Here is a 25,622-nt window from a genome sequence, read left to right on the forward strand (position 1 = left end):
GAACTTGGAGCCGACGGGAGGGTACCCAAGGTGGTATGAGCACATGTACAAGTACATGCGACTTGGCCGCAAAGCACCGCGACCTGGCGGTAGCACCAAGTACAGTGCGTGGGGGAAGTAGAGGGCTTGTACCCAGGCGCCTGCGGGACTTGTGATTGGCACAGGTGAGACAGCGAGATTCGGCGGTCGGTTGATGAAAAAACGGGCTTGTTGCAACACCAAGAGCTCCGGTTTTCTGTGTCCAGCGGTAGGGCCTAGGATGGGAGGAGAGAGCCCTACGGTGCTCCATTCGATTAGGGGACCAAGGGGAAGGCGACATGCGAATAGTTGTCTCCTTTTCCATCGGCTAGAGTAGGGAGGATTGGATTTCAATGGTTTCACTCGAGCACTATACTTGAAGGTACGAGGGCCAGTGGTGTACGAGTACGTGTATCATACGAGGATTTTCTTAGTATTCGTACTTAGTAGGTACCTGATACGGCAGCCCTTATAACACACTTGATTGCAGATACGGATACGGGAAAGAGTAGGAGAAGACAGCGATAGTAGAAGACGCGGTCTTTGACAAGCCAGATAACCAGCGTTCGGGGGTGTTGCGCAGACTAGCAAATCTACGACATCAAACGCCGGAATGTCTGGCTGACTCGTTGATTGCCCTCGTCTTACCGTTTGTCACAAACAAATGAATTGCTATCAATGCCTTAGTAGTAATCGTAATACAGTGCCTTGCAATCCCCCAGTATTCAATTCAGTTCACCAGGGCATGGGATCTGGACCCGGTGCCAAATTGAACCTCGCATGGAGGGCATTGGATCAATTCAATGCAATGCAATTCAATTGAATCAATCCAATGTTTTGCACCAGCAGCGCATTAGCAACCTCGCCAAAAGCCGCTAGGTCCAAAGCCCAACCTCTTCGGTACGGGGCAGAGACCTGGCCAGTGCCACAACCGCACTGGTCTGCTGACTGCTGTGCCAGCATCTCCTCGCTAGCCCAATGTACAGGTTACATGGGTCAATTGTCCACTGGCTGGCCTCTGTTTACTCACTCTCCTCCAAGCACACTCTCGACGAGACGAGACTCCAGTTGCAGCACAACATTGCCAGGTGGCACTCGGAAGGCAGAAAGAGCCTGCAGCTAGTCGGTCCGTGAGCCAATGGACACAGACACGCCCGTCGAGTCCACGGTATCAGGTAGATGGTGTCCTCCACCAAGCTCTTCAGCTCATCAAATAGAGTCACGGCTAGGGCACTTGATCATCCCGGGATGGGCTGGCCAATTTCATGCCGTCCAGTTGATTTCTTATATCTGACCGCTCGGCTTCACTACATGGCACCATCTCGACGACACAAATGCGACATACTGTACAGGGTCGAGAGTCGCGCTGGAGCCGCGGGAGCAACACAAAAGACACCAGGACCATCCATTACCATTACTGGGCAAGGACGTCATGAAGCATATACGGTGCCGACCGAGCCTTGCCCAAACAGAAGCCGGCAATTCATTCATTTATTTGTTTTTTTTCTGCGGCCCCCAAAGCAAGGAGAAAATAAAAAAGAAATGAGAAAAAGAAAAACCTGGAATCAGCCACGCCATGCCGATGAAATGGGTGGTTGCAAATACAGGCTCGCGGCGGCCCCCGATTCGAGCTCGCCCGATCCACTCACGTCATGGACAACAACAAACATGAATCCACCTCCCAACTGTATGGATGGGTTTCACTCCCGCGCCCAAAACAAAAACCTGTCGGCACCACGGCACATTTTACGTATAGCATCCTCGGATACGGGCAGGGCCTCGCGAATGTCTGAGAAGACTGTCTAGGGCTCTGAATCGATGCCGACCCGTGGGTCGAAACGCTCGTGCTAATTAGCTCGTGAATCTGCGTTCCACAGAGCTCCCCCAACAAGCAGCGAGCAAGCGACCAAGACACGGTCAAGAAGAAGAAGAGGAGGAAGAAACCCCCCTAACCGCGGGTTCTACTCCGCGAGCCGCGTTCAATCGGTTCAACAAGTTCCGTGCTTTGATTAAAAAGCTCCAGCAACAGGCTAGCAGGTGCTTTGCATACGAGTACTGTACATTTCCATGTATGTACGCATGTTATGTGTCAGTATCACGTATGCGAAATGCCACCTCTGACTAGTCGATGCCCGATAGCGCCCAAATAAGGCAGTAGGGATTTTTAGGATACCCCGATCCATTCCCCAGGATTTCCAGCGACAAGAGGCTAAGGGCGGCCAATGCCAGGGGCCGTCCCTTGTCACCATCTGCTTCACCATCCCATCCATCGGTCTGTATAACTCAACGGGCAAATTGCCAGACCAGAGCACCAAAGCAAACGTCGTCTGCATGAGGCCCTGCGCGCGCAAGTCATGTAGGTACTGTAGACAATTTAAATCTCAACCCAATCCTACTCTGGTAAAATGGCTCAACCCGGCCGGCCCATCCATAGGGATGAAGATTTCCCGATAAAAAGAACCGGGACGACAGACACTCCCAGCCAGCGCGGCTGTCGGTAACGGCCCAATGGATGGCTCGTCAACACATGATAGTCGCAGCCAGACAGAAAAGCCAACGCCAACAAAGCAGAGTCTGATACATGGAGATGAACAGACCAGTTTAGGCTCAAGCTGCCACCAGCACTCGGGCCCGTCCCGTTCCATCCGCCCGCCGAGATTGATTCGCTCTTTTAGCACTGGCTTCATGTTGACAACACCAACACCGCCAACACCAAGGAATGCCCATCACCACCCGCAATACAACACGACTGTTACACATCGTTCGGGGGCTTGGTCATGAACGCCCTCGAGTCTCCAATCACACCGACGGCATCTCCAACCTGTGACCACCAGATGGAGCAAGAGGCAAGCACACGTACTCGTCCACGTACGTGCCGTACACCCCAAAAAAGGGACCTCTTTTGTCTCTCGTCTCTTCTTTTTTTTTCTTTGTTTCTTTTCTCCCCCTCTGCCTGATGACTGACTCTTATCAACCTTCGCTGACGACCACCCCAGCCCACTTTGTCCGTCTGCCTCTGCCTCTGTCCTCTGCAGTGGCACCCCCAAAAGCAACTGACCCTATTGGAGCCGGTCCCCAGCAGGATTCTCCCATCAGCCTCTGCCGCCAGCCTCTCACAGCTCGACACGATAGATGCCACCCCTGTTCTTGTTTCCATAGTAGGCGCATGGCCCTAACCTGCGTTTTTTTGCCCCTTGCCGTCCCGCTTGGGGGCTTGCAGGCGTTTCGACCTTGCGTTAGGCCTGGATGGGCAAAGGTCTCTCTCTCTCTCTTTTTTTTTCTCAATTTTTTTCCCCTTGGTCCCTCTTTCTCTTAGTCGTGTTGTGAATTATCCCGTGATGGTATCGCACAGAGGTAGTAGTATCTTCCTTACGTACTCGTACTACTCATCTACCGGCTAGTCACCTCCAGGCTCACCCTCATCTGTGGCTGAATTCTTTATGTGAAGAATGCACTCAATTCTCGCTTACCCTAGCCCAGCAAACTCGGCGCTTGATAGGAATCTTTCATGCAGAGTGCTCTACCAATATAGTAGTAATCGGTAACCATTATCGTAACACCAGTATCATCCTTTGTCCTAGCAGGATGGAGCATATCGCATGTCCCGCGACCATATATGAGTAATTGCTCCTTCAGCTGTATCCAAAACCTCATCAGGACAAGCCACCCGTGTCTCCCAACGCCTCCCTCCATCTCGTGTACAGCTGCACTCATATGCCAATCCGTACGATCCAATGTCAATCTAGGCCTATCGGCCTCTGGGCTTCTGCACAGGTGACCACGCCTCCATGTCGTCCCACCAAGGCTTTGCCCGCTTACATGTAACTACCGAGACACCTCCTGCTGGCATACAAGTGTGGTAAGGATGCTGTCGAAATGGTTTGCTCGAGGAGTGTCTAATTCGGCTTGAAGCCGAAAGGATGCAGACCAGAGCTTACAATCTACAATGGTCTTGATAATAATAGCATACTAGTACATTAGTAAGGCGTTTTATACTTGGTAGTAGGTACCAAGGTAGTGAGGCATCTTGATATCGACTCCTCACGTAAGTCAACACTAGGGGGCCAAGATATGGACACCAGCAACGCCCGTCTTTTGCCAATCCATCGTTAAGCGAACGACTGCCTGATCAACCGCCAGGATAAAATCCCATCGCCACACTGCCTGTATGTAGATAGTCTATATGTACGCACGCATGGAGCATGTCGACGAATAACCCTACACATACGCCGTACATTAGTTTCGACTCCATAGTTTCCCATCTTGTCCCCAATCACACTACATACATCAACAGCTATCCCATTCAGCCGCCAAAATCTACTTACACGCCGCCACTCGTACGAGCCACCACTCACTCCGTCAAGGTCCCCTGCCTGAAGCAGTATGTACAGTAGCACTCTGTAGATTTCTCTCAACTTACACGCCTCTGTCCTTGCGATTCCCGCATCGCGCCTAAACAAAAAAAAAAAAAAAAAAAACACCCCCAACAAGTCCCAAACCTCACAAGTCCCAAGACCCTTTTTTTTCTCCATTACAAACTATCCCCTACCTCTTTTCTCTCTCCTCTACCTTACCGTAGTTAGCCAAAGCCACCTTTCTCCTTCACTCACCGCCTTACTGCAACACAGTCCACACGCCCGCATGCACGGGTCCCTCACTCCGAAACAAACGACCAAAAAAAAAAAAAAAGGACAGTGGCCATCCCACTCGTGATCGCACGTTGGGCATCAATCGTGCTGTAAGGAGATAACCTTGCATACCTTTGCTCATCGCTGCATACAACGACGGCACCACACACACACACACACACACACACACACACACACAGTGCTCAGAAGACCACCAAGTGGAGAGACGTCGTAAAAAGAGAGCATCACCAGGACCATGGGGAAAACAGAAACAGAAAAAAAGAAGGGGGAAAAAAAAGAGGTCACTGTCTCTCCTTGGGGGGCGTTATCCCAACTGACATGTAACAAGCGGTCAATCAATTAAGACAAAAAAAAAAAAAAGAAAAGGTAAAATACTCCGTAAATAAACCACAAAACGCCCTACGCGAAAGAAAAATACTACAGCTCACCAAAGTCTTTGAACCGATTTTGTTTTGTGCAAGCATCTGTGCTATATGTAATACATATCCATTGGCGAGCAAAAAAAAAAAAAAAAAAAAAAAAAACACCAGACCACTTTATGCAATTTTCCCAAAATGCCGTCTTTCGAGTCGAGCTCCTGCAGTCTCGCGCAGCAAGCAAAAAGCCCACCCAACCCCCCTTATTGATATATGATATATGTGGATAATAAATCCTCCGTACGCGTTTGCCTCGTTCGTTTGTGCATCTCCGAGCTGCCTCAAAACTGTGATGAATGAGGAGACGACTTGATGGTCTTTCATTTTTGATCCCCTTCTGAATCTGTTTACCATACATGATGCTGCTGCATGCCCAGGAATCCCAGGAGCATCATCGACAACTCGGAGGATTCTCCACCATGTACATATGCAGATGCAGGCAAATTCCATCTTCAAAGTGCTTGTCAATGGCTTACATGTAAGATATAAGATATATAATATGTATCAATTAAACAGCTACCTAATCCAACGAAAAACAAAAAAAGAAAATCAGAAATCACCCCCCATCATCAACTTCCACCAAACAAAACTACCTAGGTTACCTACCCGCATATGTGATCTGTCTGTACATTGTATGTATATGTAATGCACGTCGTTGTTTTTCCCTTTCGTTCCAATACATAGCATCTTTCGTCAATCAATAGCCCAATAATAGAAGACGCGGCCCATCATCCTTCTCGTAACAACAGCTTCCAATAATAATAGTATAAGTGACAAAAGAGAAAAAAGGTCATACATAAAAAAAAAAAAAAGAGTACCAGACAAGGTTATATATGTCATATCAAACTGTTTTGCAAGTCATTTACTTGTCATTTGTCGTCATCGTCGTCTGTCCAAGGATGTCTATGAGTAAAGAGGTTATCCAAACCCGCTTTGCCCGCCGGTCTGGCCACTGCGTCGTTGTTATCGTTATTTGCCGTGCGTATCATCCCTGATGTCGAAAAAGAAGCATTCATACTGATCCTAGTGTAAAAAAATTATCCGTTGAATATCGAAGTAGTTGTTGTGCTCCCGTGGTAGACGCCTTATCCGAATTCCCTCGTGATTCCAAGTTTTCAAAAAGCAACTTTGGCTCATTCTTTTTCCCCCCTTCTTTTGTTTCTCGTCCTACTCTGGGATAGCAGGGCTTACCGGCGAGTTGTCGTCCTTCTTTCCACCCCAGCCCCAGCCAGAGATCCAGCTTGCCCGCTTGTTGGCGTTGTTATCCTTGACGGCATCTGGGTTCTCCTGGACCAGTCTCAACGGGCGCGGCTTGCCGCCGCTGAAAGTCTTCTGCTTGTCGGAGTGGGATCGCGGTGGCGATTGTGACGTCGGCGTTGAGATCTCGCCAGACTCGCCGCTTAGGCTTGATGTCTCACTTCTCTCGCCTCTCGTGCCTGGGAAGTTTCCGGATGAAGGAGCCTGGCTACCGCTAGGAATCCGACCCGGAGTCCCAATCACGCCGGCGGTTGGGAAGAAAGCGTGCGAGTGCCGCTGGTTGAGTGGTGGCGAGGCAGGGCTATCTGGACCTCTGTACATCTGGCTAACGAGAGATGCAGCTCCAGGGAACTGATCGCTCACGGGTCGCGAACGTCTGTTTATCCGGCCAAGACCAATGGGGATGCTGGGTGCCTTGTCGGGGTCGGTATGGTCCAACGGAGTGCCATCAGAGGTTTGGATGATTGAGAATGGGCGCGGTCGTGTTCTACCCGCCATGATGGGCGCAGTTCTAGTCCGCTGCAGGATGGGCTGCCCATTGAGCTGGTTGTTGAACGATCCGTTCAGCCTCGGGCTGACGGACCCGTTGAGCTGCGTATTGATCTGCGTGTTGATCTGCGTGTTGATCTGCGTGTTGATCTGCGTGTTGATCTGCGGCTTCTCAATGGGCGGCGGTGGTGGAAGGTCCTTGTCCTTCTCGGGCAATGGGGGCTTCATGTCTGCTGATTGATCCAGGATTGTCTCAAAGTCTTGATGCTGAAGCAGGCGCTCGATAATCTTGTTGATGTATAGCGTGAGGGCCTTGTTCTTCTCCTTGAGAGCCTTGAGCTCGCTCTCGAGGCGGCGGTGGTCAACGGTATACTCGCCCTCGGACTGTGTCGCGTCCGAAAGCTCATCGGCAAGGCTGGAGCCGCTTGCCTTGCCCTCCAGGGCATTTAATGCCTCATGGTTCACGGTTGGGCTCATGTAGCTAAAGTCGCTCTGGCCAAAGTCTCCCTTGAGAGTCTTCTCCTGGAGGAGCAGTTGATAGCTCTCGTTGTCCTCCATGAGGCGCGCGTTGGACATGCGGGCCTCCATCAACTGACGCTCAACCTCTTGCAGTCTGCCTCCGCCCTGGTTCTCGGTTTCCACCAGCTTGATCTGGGCCTCTGCGAGCTCCAGGCGCAGGGACTCAATAAGCTTGTCCTTTTGAAGGATCAGCTTGGAGCTATTTCGCGAATCGCTTCGCTGAAGGGAGGACGGGGGAGCGAAGCCGCTGCCATCAAGCGAGGGCGAGGCGGTAGCTGCTGTAGACATTTCAGAATTAGCGTGAGATCCAACGACTGATGTCGACCGGGAACGTTGCTTACATTGCCTCGATGGTCTCGGATCGTCCTCGAGACTCAATTTCTGGGCTAGGGTCTCCTTTAATCGTGCAATCACCATCTGCATCTCCTCCTCTTTCGTTGCCATTTCCTCCTTTTCCTTGAGAATGGCGCTCCGCTCGGCCTCGTAGATTGTCTCCATCTCTCGAATCTTGCGGCCGGCCTCTCTCTTTTCGTTTCGTAGCGTCTCGATCAGCTCATCGTGCTCATGAACCTTTTCTTCGAGCTTGGCCGACTCCTTGACGGCATCGTCCAGCTTGGACTGCAGAACCTCGGCCTGTCGCCTGTTCTGCTCCGACTGCTTCTCCTCCTTTTCCAGGCGCTGCTGGAGATCCTCCAGCGCGGCGGCAGTGGCCGCCCGGGCGTCGGAGTCTGTGTTGCTCATGGCCGTGTCTCGTCGGGCAACAGCGGCGCGGGCAGAGACAGGATGGACGGATCTTGTCCTGACGTGTTGTCCGGTGGGCGTGGCCGAGCGCACGGATTGGGCTCGCGTATGGGTTGGCTTTGGAGGCGAAGTGCCAATGTCTGAAGTCGCTCGGCCGACTGCGATAACCGGCGGCTTGTTTGCAACCGTAGACATGTCGAGGAGGAAGAGGATGCAGGACGCCTTTCCGTCGAGGTCGAGGTCGGTGAGCTACTGGTGGTGAAACGCGCAAACGGGGCCGTCTGGCGCAGCGCCAAACAAGTTCGTCTATGGGATAAATATCAGGTAATTATAATTATGCTGCGAGATGGCCGGTGGTGAAGAGGAGAACTGCAGGCGTTTAGGAGGGATAACAGGCCACGAGGGTTTGGTCTGCTTGGTTGGGCTCCACCTCGAATGTGTCGGTGGGCAATTTAAAGGCATGGAGAGTTTCAAGAAAAAAGGTACCTCTGCCAAGGGTTCGGCGCCGTGTGCGTGCGAGGTACCCGTACTGCAGGAGTACATTTTCGTACAGTACAGAGGTACCACATCACAGTCCAGCCACTCGGGGGTGATGCGGTGACGAAAGCGGGCACAAGCAGGTCCCTTTTTTGTTACGGATTGATGCTCCGTGGCTGCAGCTTGTTGCTCCCGTTTTTCGCTGTCTTCCTTGTTTCTTTTCTTCTTCATCTCTTCTTTCCCGTCATCCGCAGTCCATGCCAAATTACGGGAGCAGCTCTTCATGCCTCTTCTTAAACAGTGCATGACTTTGGATCACGGCGCCCTGCATCTCTTCCATGCCCAGGACGGGTGCCTGATTGGGCCAGCGGGTGCTGGAGGGAAAATCACGGGCCACTAAAGGCCCCTAGACACGCTCCACCCCCACTGCTGGACGCTGCTGGAATCTCTCTCTGGCTCCCCTCTTCTCCTGCTCGGCTCCTCTGCGGACGCAACGCAACGTCTCGCCTCCGCCGATGCGCTGTGCTTTCTGTGCGCTGGTTTCACTGACCGCTTCTCTGCGCTGGGGACAAACAGCGCAATCCTTTTTCTGGAAGACAGAAAGACGCCCCTTGACCGGAGCTGGGTGCTTAGTCATTCATATTCTTAAAACGAGGGATGGAATAATGGCATGAGTAAATGCATGCATCTGCTTCCCATTTGCGGCTTGTTCATTGAGTACCTTGAACAACCAAAGTGTTTTGGCACAGTGAGGCGCAACTGAATGCGGTCACTGCAAAGTACCGGCTACAAGCGCGAGTACATCGCCAGCCTGAGAAAGGCTGTGGTTGCTATAATTAAAATCAGGGCTTCGCGGAGGCCTGGCTCAGCCTTTCCGTGGCAAAAGTCATGTGCTAGCCACGCCGTACCTGACAGCGTGTGCCACCAAGTCTCGTGAAGATGACAACGGCTGTGTGTCCCCCCGCAAACTCGGGCTGTGATAAGAGTTTTGACTAATCGTCATCGCTATGTCGTTCTTCCGGGCTCTGTTTCTATTTTTGAGTGCCAATAACGAAAGCCGTGCTGATCTTTCAAGTCAAAGTAAAATGGACGGAAGTCTGTAGATGTTATGAGCCACAATACGTAGGTAAAGTGCGCTCCTACTGTACACACACGCAACTGAGGCTGCACTATGAAGCGGTGGATCTGACATATGCCTCAGCAGCATTCTATTGGCATCCCATCACTCATGCAGCCCCCTTTTTCAAACTGGTTCGCATCTGCATTCTTGCTTCAAAGCCAGCCAATGGGATTTGTTACCAGCTTCCACGAAGCCTAGCAACTGGGCAACACATTTGTTTCATACCGCCAGTTTGACGTGGTCGAGAGATATGCAGGTAGATGGCGAGTTGCAGGTAAACAGATTCCGTGCGTCATCGAGTGTGGTAATAGCAGGGGCATTCGGCATATACATACACGAAGTCACTCTGGGGAATAGCATGCAGATTTAATTCAGCTTGACAGGGGGAACAGTCTTCATGGCTGTATTATTCCATTGAGATAACTATCACTTGGAAACTTCTGGGGCTGTTCATCCCCAAAAGGATTTGCCTTCCTAGTAGATGATGTCTCGCATCAAAAGTTTTCGTCTCGCACATAATGTGAGAGTGTATGGTATCCATATTGCCCTTGAACCGTTTTACCCCCAACGCCGTTTTGAATGCACTAGATTTTGGCCATTTAAGCCTGCTGGTCGCTGAGGATATCAGAGTCACCAGCATCCAGGATGGAAAGGGTGGAGCAGCGGAAGAGCTTTCCGCAGGCAGTGCCGAGCTCAATCTGTTTTACGAATAGTGTAAGCCAATGTGAACCCTCCAAAGTCTGGTAAAAGACTTCTTCTCTGGGCAATTCCGCAAGAATTGATACATTCTCGGGGTAGCAAGAGTAGCTTCTGAAAGAAGCGAGAAGTGTGATGGCGCAAGTATTACCCGTTTCCGGGTCTTCACTCGTCCAGGGCGTCTGAGGCTGCAAAACTTACGTTGTTACCGGCGAAGTGGTGGATGGGAGCCTTGGACAGCATGCTGTAGTACTCGAGTTCACTCTTTCTCAGGGGAGGAGTGTTGCCAGCAATGATGATCAGCTTGGCCTTGCCGGATCGCAGAGACTTGAGAGTAGACTTGTAGCCGAGAGTGACTGGCAAAACCATGTTAGGACTTTTCCCAAGTATCGCAGGATATCAATGCTCGAGGAGCCAGCAACATACCCTTTCCGGACTTCATAACAAGCGCCAACTTGGAGTTGATGCTGTTCGCATCCTTCTTGCTTTTCTTTTGAGGGGCCATTTTTAAGGATTTTGGGAGCGCGAACTGCGATCTTGAGGCTGAATTGATGCGGTTGCTGAAGACACTCTGAGCTCTGAAAAAGTTCGTGGAATTTAGTTTTCTAGTTTTCTTTTGGCAATGCACCAATTTAGGCGGGGCCAGGGCTATCAAGAGCCTAGCCAATGAGCGTAGGGTTGCCGTTTTGGTAAGCCCTAAAGCTCCGGCGTTTAAGCGGACCACAGCGGAGATGAGTCAAGAATCCTTGGATGCTTTGAAATCAACCCAGGCTGTTTTTCTGAAGTGGCGCCGGGACTCCTTGAGTTAGAATTATCTTCCCCCAAACATCATCAAACAAACCTCAAGAATCGTCAACGAAACACCGACAAAATGGCTCGCCGTCCTGCTCGTTGCTACCGATACTGCAAGAACAAGGTGAGTCTAGCTGCAATTTCGCGTTCTCGTCGACGGAGGAATATTTTCTCTTTTTCTTTCAGAGCTTGGAGATGAAAATATCTGTGGAGTGACGCAAGAGGTGGATTATAAATCCTCAAAAATGAGGCATCCTGGATGGGTTCGCTGTCACTTGTCTCGCAATACTTGGGGGCTTTTCATTGATGCCTTGGTTCTCTTCATCATAATCTGGGCTTTACTGACATTCTTTCGCTTCCTAGCCGTATCCCAAGTCTCGGTTCAACCGTGGTGTCCCCGACCCCAAGATCCGCATCTTCGATCTTGGCCGAAAGCGCGCCAACGTCGACGATTTCCCTCTCTGCATCCACCTCGTCTCCAACGAGTATGAGCAGCTGAGCTCCGAGGCCCTCGAGGCCGCCCGTATTTGCGCCAACAAGTACCTCGTCAAGCACACCGGAAAGGAAGGTTTCCACCTGCGCGTCCGCGCCCACCCCTTCCACGTCGTCCGTATCAACAAGATGTTGTCTTGCGCCGGTGCCGATAGACTGCAGACTGGTATGCGTGGTGCCTGGGGCAAGCCCAACGGCACTGTCGCCCGTGTCAACATTGGTCAGATCATCATGAGCGTCCGCACTCGTGACTCCAGTATGTGACATCCCTTCTTCTTAATCGCTACAGCATGGCGAGATCAAAGTTGTATTAACAATCACTCTTCAGACCGTGCTCTGGCTCTTGAGGCTCTTCGACGATCCCAGTACAAGTTCCCCGGCCGACAGAAGATCATCATCTCCAAGAACTGGGGCTTCACTCCTCTCCGCCGCGAGGACTACCTCGAGCGCAAGGCTGCCGGCCGTGTCAAGGTCGATGGTGCTTACGTTCAGTTCCTCAGCAACCACGGTTCCATTGAGCAGAACATTCGTCGTTTCCCCGACGCTTTCTCGTCCGAGGCGTAAATAGTTCTTCTTAATGTGGCTTCTGGGTTTTAGGTTGGCGTAATTATGGCATGTCAGATAAGAGATTTCTCGATTTGAGAATCATCAGTTAGGCAAATCAAACCATTGTGCGTTCAGCACTAGACATGCTATGTTCTATTTTGCATCTGGACTTGTTTCCGTGAAAATATGCCGGAATCTCGATTCCGCCCCAGCCAACAGGTAGAACGAACCGTGTTCACCCCTGAATAGCAGCTTACACAGCTTCTTTCCGAGTCACTTCGTGTTTCCGTAATGACCCACCGGTATCTTGAAACTTCCAATCCAATGATAACACAGCTCTGTTCTGTGGAATACACTCGGCGTCTTCGGCTGGAAGTTCACATATCAATGATGATTTGTAACAGCAGGATACAGTCAGCAGAATTTACAGTGCAGAGCCAAGCTTACATATAGCATCAGCCACCGTGGTAATAATTGCCGTTCTAATCCAGGAACAGGAAGCTTTGCTCGTCTCATCCGAGTGCCGGTGAGAGGTTCTATGACGAGACCACCTGACTTGCGTCAGTGACACAATGGTCACAGACGAGCGTTGATTCTCATACTGTTGCTAAAACGGCGCTAGGGTAGATACATGATCGGTTTTGTTGGGGCTGCATCTTGGATTCAAGACAGTTGGTTGGACAAGAATTAATTACACGCATCCTGTTGAGACCGATGGGCGGGCAGCAACAATAATAAGGATCCATGGATGGCACACAGGTGACGGGCTGGTGGCGGGGCGATGCGTTATCCATGCCATCGTACTATCGACGCAGGGTCCTTTTTCCCCCCCTACCATGCTCTTCCACTCTTTGTCGCAAAATGCATCACAAAAGGGCCCAGGAGGTCGGAGAGAACCGCTTGCTGAGACGAAACTGCATCTCCGCCGAAGCGCCGCCAACGCCGAAGTACGCACGAGCGAGTCGTGGGTTGCGCGTTTTTGATGGCGCCATGGAGTGAAGGGACACGGGAACTGGTGGCGGACGTGCATCAGCATCAATCCTTGCGGGATGGCACGAAATAACTGTGGAAGGAGAAATAACTTTTTTCTTCTTCTTCGTCCTTCTTTCTCACCATCAGCCGCCCTTTTTTTTTTCTTTTTCTCCGGGCCGTGGTTCGCATCTAGATTGCATGCATCAAGCATAATCAGCCCCAAAGTTGCTTTTACCCGTGATGGGGGGGTTGCAGCACTGAGGGATGACGGGTCTAGTAGTGAGGCGTAAAGGTGACGCAAAAAAAGCGAGTCTCGCCGTAATATCTTATCTAGAGATTTGCAAGGTGAGCGCGCCAACCGAAGTGTAAGTACGGGCTAGTACCAGCGATGTCTCCCTCCACGGCCCTCTAGCGGCCAAGTGGTGCCGTCGTCTGTGTCGTCTGTGCCGCAAATCACGAATTCTGAGCGGCACAGTTCAAGCCCACTACCTAGCAGTACCTCTCCATTTAACTGTTGATCCGGTCGTAGCGCCTCCCCTACGGAGCACCCAGCAGCGCTAAGAGGCTAGCGGGCCAGCTCACTGAAGCCGCGTCGACGGCGCTGTCTCGGAACCTCTGTCGGGCGTGGGAGAGTCAACGGCACAGGTGGCTGACACTGGCCTGAACCTGACCACTGTCAAAAGCCAACCAGCACGCGAGCACAGCGGCCCCCCACCCTTGTAGGTGCTGATCAGGCCGTCGTGCTCCAGGTGGCCTGCTGTGGTGATGACGCTCGAGCTGATAAAAACAATGGCCCAGCCTCCTCTCCTTTTCCCGCTTCGCTCGTGCGTGTAGCCTTTCAACCTTTTCACTTGCTCGCCCCAAACCCCAGTCCATTGGCGACTGGCTCGATCTGCTCCCTCATCCCTACCTCTACCTATCATCTTCTCCTCTTAAGCGCTCCACTGGCTCGGCGTTGCCAGACGGGTGCTGGGGCTCCTCCTTCACCGATCACTTCTGTCCCCGTTCGCCTTATCGCGGCCCTTCCCCGATAATTACAGAATAACCGACGCTCGCAACCCACACCGAGCACTTTTCCTCTTCCCTTCTCCTTCAGGTCCCGCAACCATGGCTTTTCAACAGCAGCCAAACCGCCCGAGTGTGCAGCGAGCAGCTCGCTCCGCTGTTGGCAGCCAGGGCCTTTCGAGGCGATCGGCGCGCAGCACCTATGACCAAGAACCAGAGGAAGCGCAGACCTGGGTGCTCTTCTCGCCTCCCACCGATGTGACCACCACGTCCTACCTCACCGAAGATGAACATGACCAATCGCTCGAGACCCCCGGCCGGTCACGAGTAAGTGACCTCGGCAGCCTCAATACAGTTGCGAGGACCGGTTCGGTGGCGGCAGCGGCTCAGAATGATGAAGCCCAGTCCTCGGCCCTCTCTGCGGCTGTTGATGAATCTCAGGATGATGCCGAGTTGGATAGTCTCGATGGCCATCTTCCTGGATTTAGATCGTTCCCGAGGAGTAGTTTTATGATGCCCGTCCTCCCAGCCCACGACGGCCTGGGATCATTCCACTTAGACCAGCCTACTCTTGGCCAAGACGCGCAGGATCACATCTTCCAGTTCGAGAGATTTAACCCCAGGCGAGTACGACGAAGGCTAAATAGCTTCGATGAAGCTCAGTTCGAATTGGAACAGGCACAAGTACAGGAGGCCGAGAAGAGGCAGCGGATTGAAGCCTGGCGGTTGGAGCATAGCCGCATCATCCTGGAAGAGGTCCAGCGCGAGGCACGGCGGACGAGAATGCTGCAACAGAAGCGGGTCGTTACACAAAAGCCCGTGCCCAAGGCGGAGGAAGCTACCGACTCGGAAGACATGACTTGGCACGAGGAAGATCCCGACACCCACCCAGAAGACAAGGAAGACAGCGAAGGTTTGATTACGAGAATTACTCGCAAAGTATTGCGCGATATACTCGGCATCGATGAGAAGATACTATCCGTGGTGCTCGGCGGCGACCTTTTAAGCGACGAGGAGCTATCGAGGACGCCACGGCCGTCAGAACATGGCCACGATGAACCGACCGCGGAAACAGAGGAATCATGGCATATGCGCATCCTCGAGACAGTGTCGAGAGAGCTCGGCTTGCTGGTCAACCATCTCTCAAAGCACCCCGGTGCCTTTTCGACGTATTCGCATGTCCATCAGGTACCTCTGCCTTATGCCGGTTTGCCTGCCATACCAGAGGCCGCAGACGGCCGCACCTCTGCCTCTGGGCGTACCGCGGCAGACAAGCATGGTGAGAGCGCGTTCCCCGAGTTCAGGCCTACCATGAGGCATACCCCACGAGCGGCCGACAGGCCATCGCAGAGGTCAAACGCGCAAGACATTCTACTACACGATGTGTCGATGGCCGATACATTTACCCAAGAGGAGTGGGAGCAAGAGATTGATATCAAGCTGGTGTTCCGATACTTGGTATCACGCTTCACATCGCAACCCGAGCCCACGTTGTCTCCCGAACTGACGACCCGTCCGGTTCCTGCGAAGCCGCAAGACGCTGCCGCTAAGGCTGCCAGAGTAAGGCAGCACCACCCCCTCACCTCCCGGACTCGCCCTAATGAACGTCGAGCTTTCAAAGCAACTGCACCTAGCAGCCCCGTGGCTATGCGACACCACAGTAGCTGTGCCAGCCAGAGCACGCGACGATCAGCCAGGAGAAGCAGCGTCTCGTCGAGGCATTACTGGGACATTGGAGGATCCATCGGAACCGGATCAATGATTGCCACTGCTCCCAACGCCCCGATGGGCAGCTGGGGCGAAGTTTAAAAAGAAGCGATGCGCTGTTTATACATGGGTTTACTCGATGCATTCACATATTCTTTTTTTTTTCTGGCATGGCTTACAGCAGCATTATTAGGCGAGCATTGATTTGTTTACTTCCATTCAAGAGCAAGGCATAATGGAATTTGTTGGCGCGAGACGAGTGATGTTCATGATGGGACATGCTGGGAGCGGCGTTTTTCTTCTCCTTTATTTTTCCTTTTCTTTTACATGGCTTGGTTATAGACATACTTTGGACAAATCCATACTCAAGATGAGACCACGGACCTTTTCTTTTACAAAGGGACGCTCAACCCTCTCCCAAAAGGGGGATTTCGAATATAATCACTTATTGACTTGCGACGTGGCATTCCATGCATCTGATATGCGGCTGAGAGGAAGAAGAGGGGTTCGTATGGCGCGGAAAGGCAGCGTAAACGGCAGTTGGTGGCTCGATGGCATGTCGTGTCCATGCAGGGCGGGAAGGGGGGCCCACCGGATCGAAGCCGTGATGACGATGATGATGATGACGAGACGAGGCTATGTTGTTGCCTTGTGCTCTCGCTGCGTAATTCTTAAGCTGTATTCGTCAATGTTGATTGCAGAATCATGAATAACTCGTAAAGTGCATACATGTACGATTGAACGAGGTCGTGTGGAATTACAATGGATGATTGATTGATGGCACGGGGCCCACGAGAGAAAGATGTGGCGGGGCAGCCTGACGGACGAGTTGAGGGTTCTTTTGTTGGTTGAATGCCGTCGATGTGTGAGAGCCAGCACTTTGAGGTTAGATTCATTATGGAATATGAAGATGCCGAGTGAGGAGGTTTACCGTAGGATCTGCAGTGATTGGGGGGATTCGACTGGATGATGACAGGACTTGACTCGACGGCCACGTTCATGTTCTTGTTTTCATTGATTCCGGTGAGACAAGCGCCACGCCGTAAAAATACAACTGCTAAATACAGGTACTAAGGGCACTTTGACATTAGCGGAAAAAGGCACGGGCCATGCCGACGAGACATGGTGCCCCATTGTATTCGATCGATGCCATTGGGGGGTTTTGCTTTGCCAATATGCCATTGTGGGCTGGGCTTTTTGGGGCGGCGTTGTTTTAAAGCACTTGCGAATACTAGGTAATGCGTGGTCGCGTTTCAAGGGAGATGGGAGATGGGGGGATTTGGGGGGGGCTCATCACCGCGTAAAGTGGTCTATATAGGCGGGGTGGAAGGGAGGATCGATGTTTGGTTTTGGTGATGTTTTGTTATTGCGACTTTGATTCATTATTTTGTTTGTTTGTTTGTTTATGTTTTTGTATTTTGAAGAGTGTTGGGGGGTTCGGGGGTAAGAGGGCAGTCTATTGTTCATATCACGGCTGTCATGTCATTTGTATCGAGTATGTAGATGACTGTAACAGTTGAGGCTCTCTAGGTAGATGTGATGGATATATGTATGTAGCGAGAATAACACCAGCGATAATGGGCCAAGGTGATATTGGGCATCAAGGACCCGGCAGATGCGGAAACCAGGACGAATGAAAGAGTACCCCAGAGGAACCAGCGTCGGACGACATGACGGCTGCATTATCCCTGTCTGTCACCTCCAGTCAACGTCTCCCCGAGGTCACCAGCGAACGGGCATCTCGCAGCCATCAGGTGCAGCGCTTTTGCACCTATAAGATGCGACACCATTGGGGTGAAGCCGTGTTTCGATCGCAAGTTGAGTATGTAGCCACTCAAGAACGTCCATCTGATGCGCCTTACAAAGTGCCGTCTGCTCTGTTTCTTCCAGGCTACCATCCCCCCAATCTGAGGCAACCACTCGCTATCTAGGACTCCGTAACAGCTGCAGCATTAGCCGGACCTGTCTCGTTCTAGCGGGCAGAAAGGCGCGTTCGAGGGAGCCGAAATGTGGAGAGCCAGGCCAAGCTCCCACTCGTTCGATGCATCCCCGTGCTTTTGCTCTCCCGCATCCCATCCTCTCACTTACTCTTGACAACTGCCTCTGCCTCTCACATCCTTTCTCTTCTGCCGTCCGTCATTGCTTCCGCTTTTCCCCCCTCAGTCAGCAATGCTTCGCCCGCCATAGACCGGTATAAATACTCTGCCGTCGCCCGCATTTCGCCTTCGCCCGCTCCCTTGAGCCACCATCGTGGGCATTCTATTTCCGCTGCGACCTCGAGCCTCCCGACACCGACAGCTGCCTCTCAACCGCGGCCTCCGCAAACTCGTCTCTTTCTTTTCTTTTCTTTTCCTCGCTCTCCTCTGCTCGTGCCATGAACTAAGGCAGACCAAGCCTGCGACCCGTCCGGGCCTGCTCATGTGCGAGGCTCAACCTGCGTTTCCTCCGAGATTGAGCGCATCACCGCCAGCCTGTCAATTCCGCAACGAGCGAGCCCGACGCTTCCACGACTCCTGACCCTCTTCCAACCTCATTGCACCGCCTCTCACGCTGGACGCAATCACGACTTATACCAATGGCCGCGAACCCATACGACACACCTCAATTCGGCGCCGAATTCTTCGACCTCTATCATGACAACGCCCCAGTCGTCCGCACCGCCATTCCTCAACTCCCCAGTGGCGGCTGCAACTATGTGGACTTGACGCCCGGCGCTGGAGGAGCGCGATGTGGCTGTCGTCGCTTCTGGTCTTTCCAGTCTACTGGAAGCCCCGTCATGGAGCAGGCTGGATGGTGCATGTGCAACCATCATGCGTGTTTCCATGATGAGCGCCCTCGGGATCAGCCTCTGTCAGCAGAGAGAATGCCAACTCCCAACACCGGGCTCGACCTCGAGAAGCTACAGTCTAGGCAACGATTAGACCCCCTGAGCCCGACTCTCGATCTCATCTCACCAAGGGAAACAGCGGCAGTGCTTGGACCCGAACTCATCAGCTTCAATGGAGCTCCCCCGCTCTCCTTTCTACAGAAGTCCTTCGACGGTCCCTTCGATACTCTAGGAGCCGTTCCCACACCCAAGCAAGCATCCAACTCAATGCCGGATACAATGGCCTGGACAAATATCATACCACCAACCCAACCAGATGCCCGCAATGCATTGCCACCTATTCCTGCTCAGTGTCTCATGTCCCAGACGGCCTCCACAACTTCTTCCATGCACACCAGGTACCTTAGGCCCTTTGCAGGAAAGGGCTTGCAGACTCTCAGCCACAATAGTCCGGCCGGAATGCTGCAACAATCCACCGCCCAGACTGCTTTGCATGAATCCCCCACGCAGCAGAAGACGGCGAGCGTCGAAGAGACCTTTGTCTTCTTGACTGGTGATGAGGAATCACCCTCACGGCCGAACACAGCTACTACCCAAATCGAACCACGGGTTGCAGCGGCAGTTGAGGCCATGCCTCGAGAGACGTTGAAGAACCTCGCTGACACTGTCGGTGGCCACGCACAACGACTTGATAGGCTGGAGACCCTCTCCTTCTCCGGCAGCGCCCACGAAGAGTGTCAAGACAAGTATGAACACATGGACCTTCGAGTCACCGAGCTGGAGAACAAAGTGGAAGACATTGAGAGGCGCGCTCTTGATGACAATGCAAGTTTCCGCCACGATCGCCAGGACGATGCTGCCAGCCCAAGTGTTTTTTCGGTCAGCTCCAGTGCGGCCAACCGACCAAGTCGCTCCCAAGAAGTATACAGCCAGCTCCAGTCGTTACAAGCCCAGGTCGACCAACTTCAATCTATCATCCCTACTTGGAATAACCCGTGGGAGGTCGAGGTTGTCTTTCTTCCGTTTCCTCTCAAAAGGCTCTGGCAGCATATCAACCTATTCCCAACAGATCCCATAACCGAAAATGGAGACGACTGGACTCAGCTTCCCATGACACTGAGCACATCCACGCCTAGAGCCCAATCTCCGGCTATGGGTGACTGGCCCACACATGACAATGGCAGGGAATGGCTGTTTCCTAGGGCCTGTGGTGACAAGAGCTTTGCGGACGATCGTCTGAGGAGTCGTGGGCTGGTGAAGACCATAAAAGTAAAGGCGCCAGATGCGAGAAGCGTCAGCATGGCGATGCTAGCTGCCTTTGGAAATGTATTTCGTGATATGCAGATGTACACGAGACCTCAAAGCCCCGGCCTAAAGGCGTCCAAGTTCATGGGGCTACAATCTTCATGGGTTCCTCTGCGGAAGATCCACAAAGATTCACGGCTACGATTTCTTAGTCCCGACGAAATGTTGACCCCGGCACTATGGGATGTCCAGTTTCTGGCTTCCGTCATGATGAAGGCAGCAGAACCTAGGTTGTTCGTTACCCATCCTGACGCCTACCTCCAGGACTATCAATCATATGACTCAGCCTGGACATGGCAGAGGCTGAAAGACGTGCCACCCGCGCGTCCTGACGTTACGGAGTCACAAGAAGTGCCCGAGGAGGATTCTCCTGAAGAGTGCTGGGCATGGAATGAGCTGCTTGACGAAAAGCCAAACGCACAACCCCCCACCACACAACACCGCCAGGAAAGGCACAGGGTGTTAATATCGCCCTCGGTGGAATACTTTTCCGCTAACCATTCGTACAGGGCCACCAGCCCGGCTGCGGTTGCCCGCCTCCAAAGATCGATAACGAGAAGTCGAGAGGGATCAGAGGCACCGTTTATTAGGTCAGCTCCGGCAACCATCAACTCCACAGTCATCCAGAGCGCAAATCCCAGGCAGCGTCTAGCATCCCGCGGACACAGCTGGCGGCCCTCACCGAGCGTCCACGGCCCACCCCAGGCTGGTGTCACGAGGAGGCGCCGTGCTCGATCGCGCAGCTATCCTCGGTTCACTCCGGGAAGGACGGCATCGCCAACTCCTGCGCCCATCGGTCATCAGGACCGTCAAACTGGTCGAGGAATAACCCCCGGCCGTGGCACAACTCCTGGTAGAGGCACAACTCCCTCTCGAGGCACTACCCCGGGTGGCTACGCTACGCCTTACAGCATCGCTGCCCATCCAGAAGTCCTAATGGAACGAGGAAGCAGCGTTCTTGAATCAGCACCCTCCTCTGACGCTGACGATGACGAAGACGATGATATTGACTTTGATATACCCGAGAGCAGCGGCTCCGACCAATCCTTTGTTGACGAAAACGACTACGAGAACGATGGGGACGACGAGAAAACTAGGATCCCCAGCGCACAGCCGATTGCTCACCCCCCTCCTGCTTCTCGGCACAGCTACCCCGGGTGGATGCGGGAGCGGGAGCGGGACATTGCTTGGCCTGGCATCGAAGATCAAGAAAACGCTTACCATTCGGACGGCGAAAACATCGATCCCAACGCCATGGACGTGGAGCACGGGAGTGACACCAGCAGCCAGCCGCCGTCTGAGTATCCGAGCACGCAACAGGCGTGGCCGGACCACGCCGATCACGCATCATCAGGGTTTAGCATCCACCAAGATAAGGATCACTGAGCTACTCATGGAGATGGGACTCACTCGGTCTCGTTGTCTCCTTTCTTCCTCTTTCTCGCTTCTCTTTTGTTCTTCCCATGTTTGCGAGGCATGGCTTGTTCTAGATGATGGATTATTATCATGGGGTTTATGGGTATTGGGTCGTATATACAATATACAAGGGCGGCCAACGTGTTTAATATCTAGCTGGTGGATTTTTGTTTTTTTCCCTTTGGCTATGCCTCATATATGGCGTTGGGGGTGTTTTTGATGCGGAGAATCTATCGGGCAGTGGCGTTTTTGTTGGATAAAACAGGCAGCTTGTTTCATCTTCCGTCGCAGTACACCATATGTGTACTCTCCCCCTATGACATACATTTGTTGTTCGTTTTTTTATACGCCAAGGTGAAGGCATGGGCGGATTTCTCGCATAGCTTATACACTTGGACAAGAAACGTACATGGTGAGATTACTACTGAGCCAAGTAATTCTTAAACCAAATCCACCAATGTCTTGATTCAAGATAAAAACATCTTTGGCGTGTGATTCCAAAAACCCGCGATCCAAAGTGCCATCCAAAATCGTCAGGTGCTTAAAAAAGGAGGTGGCATATGACAGCCCCCACGAGACACACAGGATACTACACACCACAAAGCACGCCTCAAAGTACAGGTACAGATTCATTATCTTTTACTTGATTTCAATTTTTTCATGTAGTGATGAGTATCAGACTACCTATCTGGTATATTTGTTTTTTTGCGCCCAAAAAAAAAGAAGGGGGAAATACAAATCTATATCAGTAGAAACTGAGGACAGCAAAAGCAAAGCAGACCGAATATTCTATGTTGTGAAAATAATGTCATGTGAATATAGAGGTAAGATATACGGTAGAGGGTGCATGTATTTTGTATGCATGTATCTTGCGCGTGTGAGAGGATCGCAGTATTAGCGGGATCGGGTATCAAAAGCCTCCTCCCCCAGAACGACTCTTTAAAAATGCCCAGGGAAACTTCCTCCCCCAATCAAAAAAACAACACCAAAAGAATATGCAAGGGAAGGAAAAAGAGGGGAAATCGTCAATTCGTCGGTGAAGACCGTCATGAGGCCAAAAGAGGCACTCGTCGGGAAACGAAAACATTTGACAACTCCAGTATGCAAAAAACAAGGAGGGGGAAGGGGGGGAAACCAAGGTGCACAAGTTGTCAAAAGAAAAAACAACGCCGGTGCGTTCTCGCGCCCGTCTAGAAGCGCCTGAAAAAAAACAAGACTATTCGTTCCCTCGATGCATCATTCCTAGATGCATTTCAGGCCGCGAAAAAGTCCTCCAACCAATTCCATGTGATTCGGTCCCTCCTTGGGTATCAATTCCCCATCTTTTCATTGGGTATATATCCAACCATGGCGATAAGAGTTCAAAATATGTAGCAGAATGGAAAAACAAGCATTAGCTTTGTGCTGATGCATATGCTGAAATATGCATGTGTGTCTAATGGTACCAAGTGCCCTTGGGGTCAATCTCGTAAAGCAGGCGGCAGTTTCTCGCCGGGCAGAGCGTCTGGCGCTCGAGATTTTTGAATTTAGGCCCGCTGGGTCCCGTCACATAGTGGTACTGGCCAAAGAGACGCCACTGTCGCATATCTGCGAGAGTGTAAGTCTCATCGCCCCATCGGCCCTGGTAGTGCAGCCACGTAACAGGAGCATCCGGATTGGACGCCGCAGGGGTGAAGCTGTGTGTGTCGTGCGTGAGACCTTGCGTTGCGATGCCGTCCTCGTGCTCGATGGTGTCTTTTGGGTTTTCAAGTGTATAATCGTAGAAATAAGCGTAGTTGTTCAGCGCGGGGTCCCATAGCGGTCCCTTATCCGTAACGTCCTTGAGCATTTTAAAGGGCAGAACGTAGGGATGGTTGCCGGGTAAAGCATACATGGCATGGGAGCCAACGGCCGAGTAAATGACGGGTCTGATGCCACGCTTCTCGATAGCCTCCCAAGCGTACGCCTGACCACCCTCGTGCTCGGAGAAGAAAATACCACGGGGCACGCCGTTCTGAAAGCGCACCATGCAGTGCTCCCAGTCACCCACATGGTTTCCGAACCGCAGGCCGATCACGGTTTGCCCTAGATTATAGCTGTAAAAGAAGAACCAAAAAGCATCAACAATGCCCGAGCCCTTATCCACAAGGACAAGAGTAGCTGGCGCTTTGGAGTAGCCGTCTGGGTCTGGTTTGTGACCGCGCGGGATGACGCGTTGCTGCTCCTTGCCAGGGCTGGGCGTGGGAGCATATGCGGGGACGTTGTGATCCCGGGGATCCGAGATGCGATGCACGGGATGCTTCTTGTCCACATCAAACCAAGTGTCGGGCTCGCTATGCGGCTTTCTACCGTTCCCTACGGGAGGCGGCGTAGAAGCATCAGGGTCGTCGAATGGGCTCGGCAGGTTAGCATGGCTATGGAGCCAATCTGGTCGAGATTCAACGTCCTCCTTGCTGTGAAGCGTGACCATCTGGTTGTCGTACCGGTTGAGCGCCTGCAGGTTGTGCAGAGATACTTTCTCGGTCAAATTGACTCGTTTATGATCTACCGTGACAACCATGTGCTCGATGTGCTCGCGGATGTCGGAGGGCCAAAATTGCTCGCCAGAGTAGAGGTGTACCAACGGGGCATGATCGAGAACATATTGGGGAACGTCTTTGAGGATCCTCCGTCGCTCCTTTGGGTTTCTCTTCATATCCGACCTCTTGCTTTTCCGCATTTCAGGGTTTGGGCCGTTAAGCTCGGCATCCTCCTCCCACGTACGGTCCATGCGTTTGCGCAATTCCACTCGCAGATAGTCATCTTCAGGGTCGTCGTCGAGGATGGGCGGGAGCACGGCAGGGTCCCTTCTCAGGTGGTGCAGGCCACAAAGACTGATCCATCGGCAGGCCTGGCGGTCCCAGAAGTAGGGACTGCTGCTGACCCAGAGCCTATCACGAGCGCGACTCTCGGGGCCTCTGTTTGAGGGATCGAGGATAACGGGTAGGTAGGTGGCCACGAAGATGATGAGTGCGAGCGGCACCGTCACTATGGTGAAACGTCGCAGCCAGTACATGGCCGCTTCGATGCGCCGGAGCAATCGGCAACGACAGGTCGAGGTATATGCGTGTTGATCGAGGTGGATATAGGCAGCTGGGTGGTGGACGGATTATAAAACGCGATTGCCGGGAGCCGGACGGTCAACTGGAATGTTCGAGGTGGCTATGATGCTGAATGACGATCGATCTGGTAAGGCTGCGAACAAAGGATGACGGCGAATGTCTGTTGGGAGAAGAGGGAATAAATGTCGTGCAGAAAGACCTTCATGAAGAAGAATAAGAAGAACGAACGACAGATGTCGATAGGCCAAGGATCCGGAAGAGGCGGGAGGTCCGGGGCGCGGCTGGGGCTGGAAGCGGATATAAGTTGAGACAGGGTGAGGAATGTAAGGCCTATTATAAGTGCATCACGAAGGGGGGAACCGACGATGCGAAAAGCACTAATCACGACGCCCCTGGCGACATGGCCGAGCGGATCACAAGCGATATCAAAGAGGAGGTGGGGGGAGAATAAAGAGAGAGGGAAGAAAAGGAAAGGAAGAAAAAGTCAAGGCGGGAAGCGTAGCCATCGAGGCCGCAACATGGTGGTTTGAGATGAGGGTGTGTGTGTTCCAGGGCGGTACTTGTCCAGGTACATGCATTCGGGCGGCAGGTGGCCGCTCCACACCGGCACCGGCCAAAGTACCGGTACCTGGAGCACTGCGGCTGGGCTCTGTAGACTTTGCCACGCGGCGACGTGGTTGGCCCTAGACGCTCGTTTTAGTGGACGGTGGCGGCCATGATTGGCTCGGCATTGCTCGGGCGCTTCGCGGTACCTCGCAGTGCTGCCTGACCGCCCAGCGCAAGAGTACGAGTACGAGGCCTGTGAAGCCGAGCGCCGGGGAGGGCATGTACCAGTACCTGTGCCTGTAAGGCATTTAGTGGGCATTGAGCTGGCTGTGGGAAGGAGTGTCCGGCTGAGCCGCCCTGACAGGAAGCCAAGGCCAACCTTCCGCGCCTGCCCCCTTCTCCTCCTATCATCTCGCTATGCCATTCGCCAGACTCCGCACGCAAGCGGTACCATGTGTTCTTGCCAGCGAACTCGTCTGCAGTGCGAAGTGCCTGTAAGCACTCAAGCAAGAACAGGTAGCAGTACATACATTAGAGTGCTACGTGGAGCCA

General features: G+C 52.6%; 6 protein-coding genes across 6 annotated transcripts; 3 read left to right on the forward strand and 3 right to left on the reverse strand.

Annotated features, from left to right (window-relative positions):
• Window positions 1-6,250: 6,250 nt before the first annotated feature.
• Triagg1_7089 (uncharacterized protein) lies at window positions 6,251-8,284 on the reverse strand (the record flags this gene model as incomplete). Its single annotated transcript, XM_062901786.1, has 2 exons — window positions 6,251-7,626; window positions 7,690-8,284. The coding sequence occupies 2 exons, from the start codon at window positions 8,282-8,284 to the stop codon at window positions 6,251-6,253; spliced, it is 1,971 nt and encodes a 656-aa protein (XP_062753911.1).
• A 2,001-nt stretch (window positions 8,285-10,285) lies between these two features.
• Triagg1_7090 (uncharacterized protein) lies at window positions 10,286-10,887 on the reverse strand (the record flags this gene model as incomplete). The annotated part of the gene is made up of 3 exons (XM_062901787.1): window positions 10,286-10,384; window positions 10,584-10,738; window positions 10,809-10,887. 3 exons carry the CDS (start codon window positions 10,885-10,887, stop codon window positions 10,286-10,288), a joined length of 333 nt encoding a protein of 110 aa, XP_062753912.1.
• Window positions 10,888-11,253: 366 nt separating this feature from the next.
• Window positions 11,254-12,230, forward strand: Triagg1_7091 (uncharacterized protein; the record flags this gene model as incomplete). The annotated part of the gene is made up of 3 exons (XM_062901788.1): window positions 11,254-11,298; window positions 11,538-11,922; window positions 11,995-12,230. 3 exons carry the CDS (start codon window positions 11,254-11,256, stop codon window positions 12,228-12,230), a joined length of 666 nt encoding a protein of 221 aa, XP_062753913.1.
• A 2,061-nt stretch (window positions 12,231-14,291) lies between these two features.
• On the forward strand, window positions 14,292-15,998 carry Triagg1_7092 (uncharacterized protein; the record flags this gene model as incomplete). The annotated part of the gene is made up of 1 exon (XM_062901789.1): window positions 14,292-15,998. The coding sequence occupies one exon, from the start codon at window positions 14,292-14,294 to the stop codon at window positions 15,996-15,998; it is 1,707 nt and encodes a 568-aa protein (XP_062753914.1).
• A 2,473-nt stretch (window positions 15,999-18,471) lies between these two features.
• Window positions 18,472-21,414, forward strand: Triagg1_7093 (uncharacterized protein; the record flags this gene model as incomplete). Its single annotated transcript, XM_062901790.1, has 1 exon — window positions 18,472-21,414. The coding sequence occupies one exon, from the start codon at window positions 18,472-18,474 to the stop codon at window positions 21,412-21,414; it is 2,943 nt and encodes a 980-aa protein (XP_062753915.1).
• A 1,465-nt stretch (window positions 21,415-22,879) lies between these two features.
• Window positions 22,880-24,478, reverse strand: Triagg1_7094 (uncharacterized protein; the record flags this gene model as incomplete). Its single annotated transcript, XM_062901791.1, has 1 exon — window positions 22,880-24,478. The coding sequence occupies one exon, from the start codon at window positions 24,476-24,478 to the stop codon at window positions 22,880-22,882; it is 1,599 nt and encodes a 532-aa protein (XP_062753916.1).
• Between the last annotated feature and the right edge of the window lie 1,144 nt (window positions 24,479-25,622).

This window comes from Trichoderma aggressivum, assembly GCF_033847375.1.
Source record: "Trichoderma aggressivum f. europaeum strain CBS 100526 chromosome Unknown scaffold_030, whole genome shotgun sequence".
In the NCBI taxonomy this organism is placed as follows: domain Eukaryota; kingdom Fungi; phylum Ascomycota; class Sordariomycetes; order Hypocreales; family Hypocreaceae; genus Trichoderma; species Trichoderma aggressivum.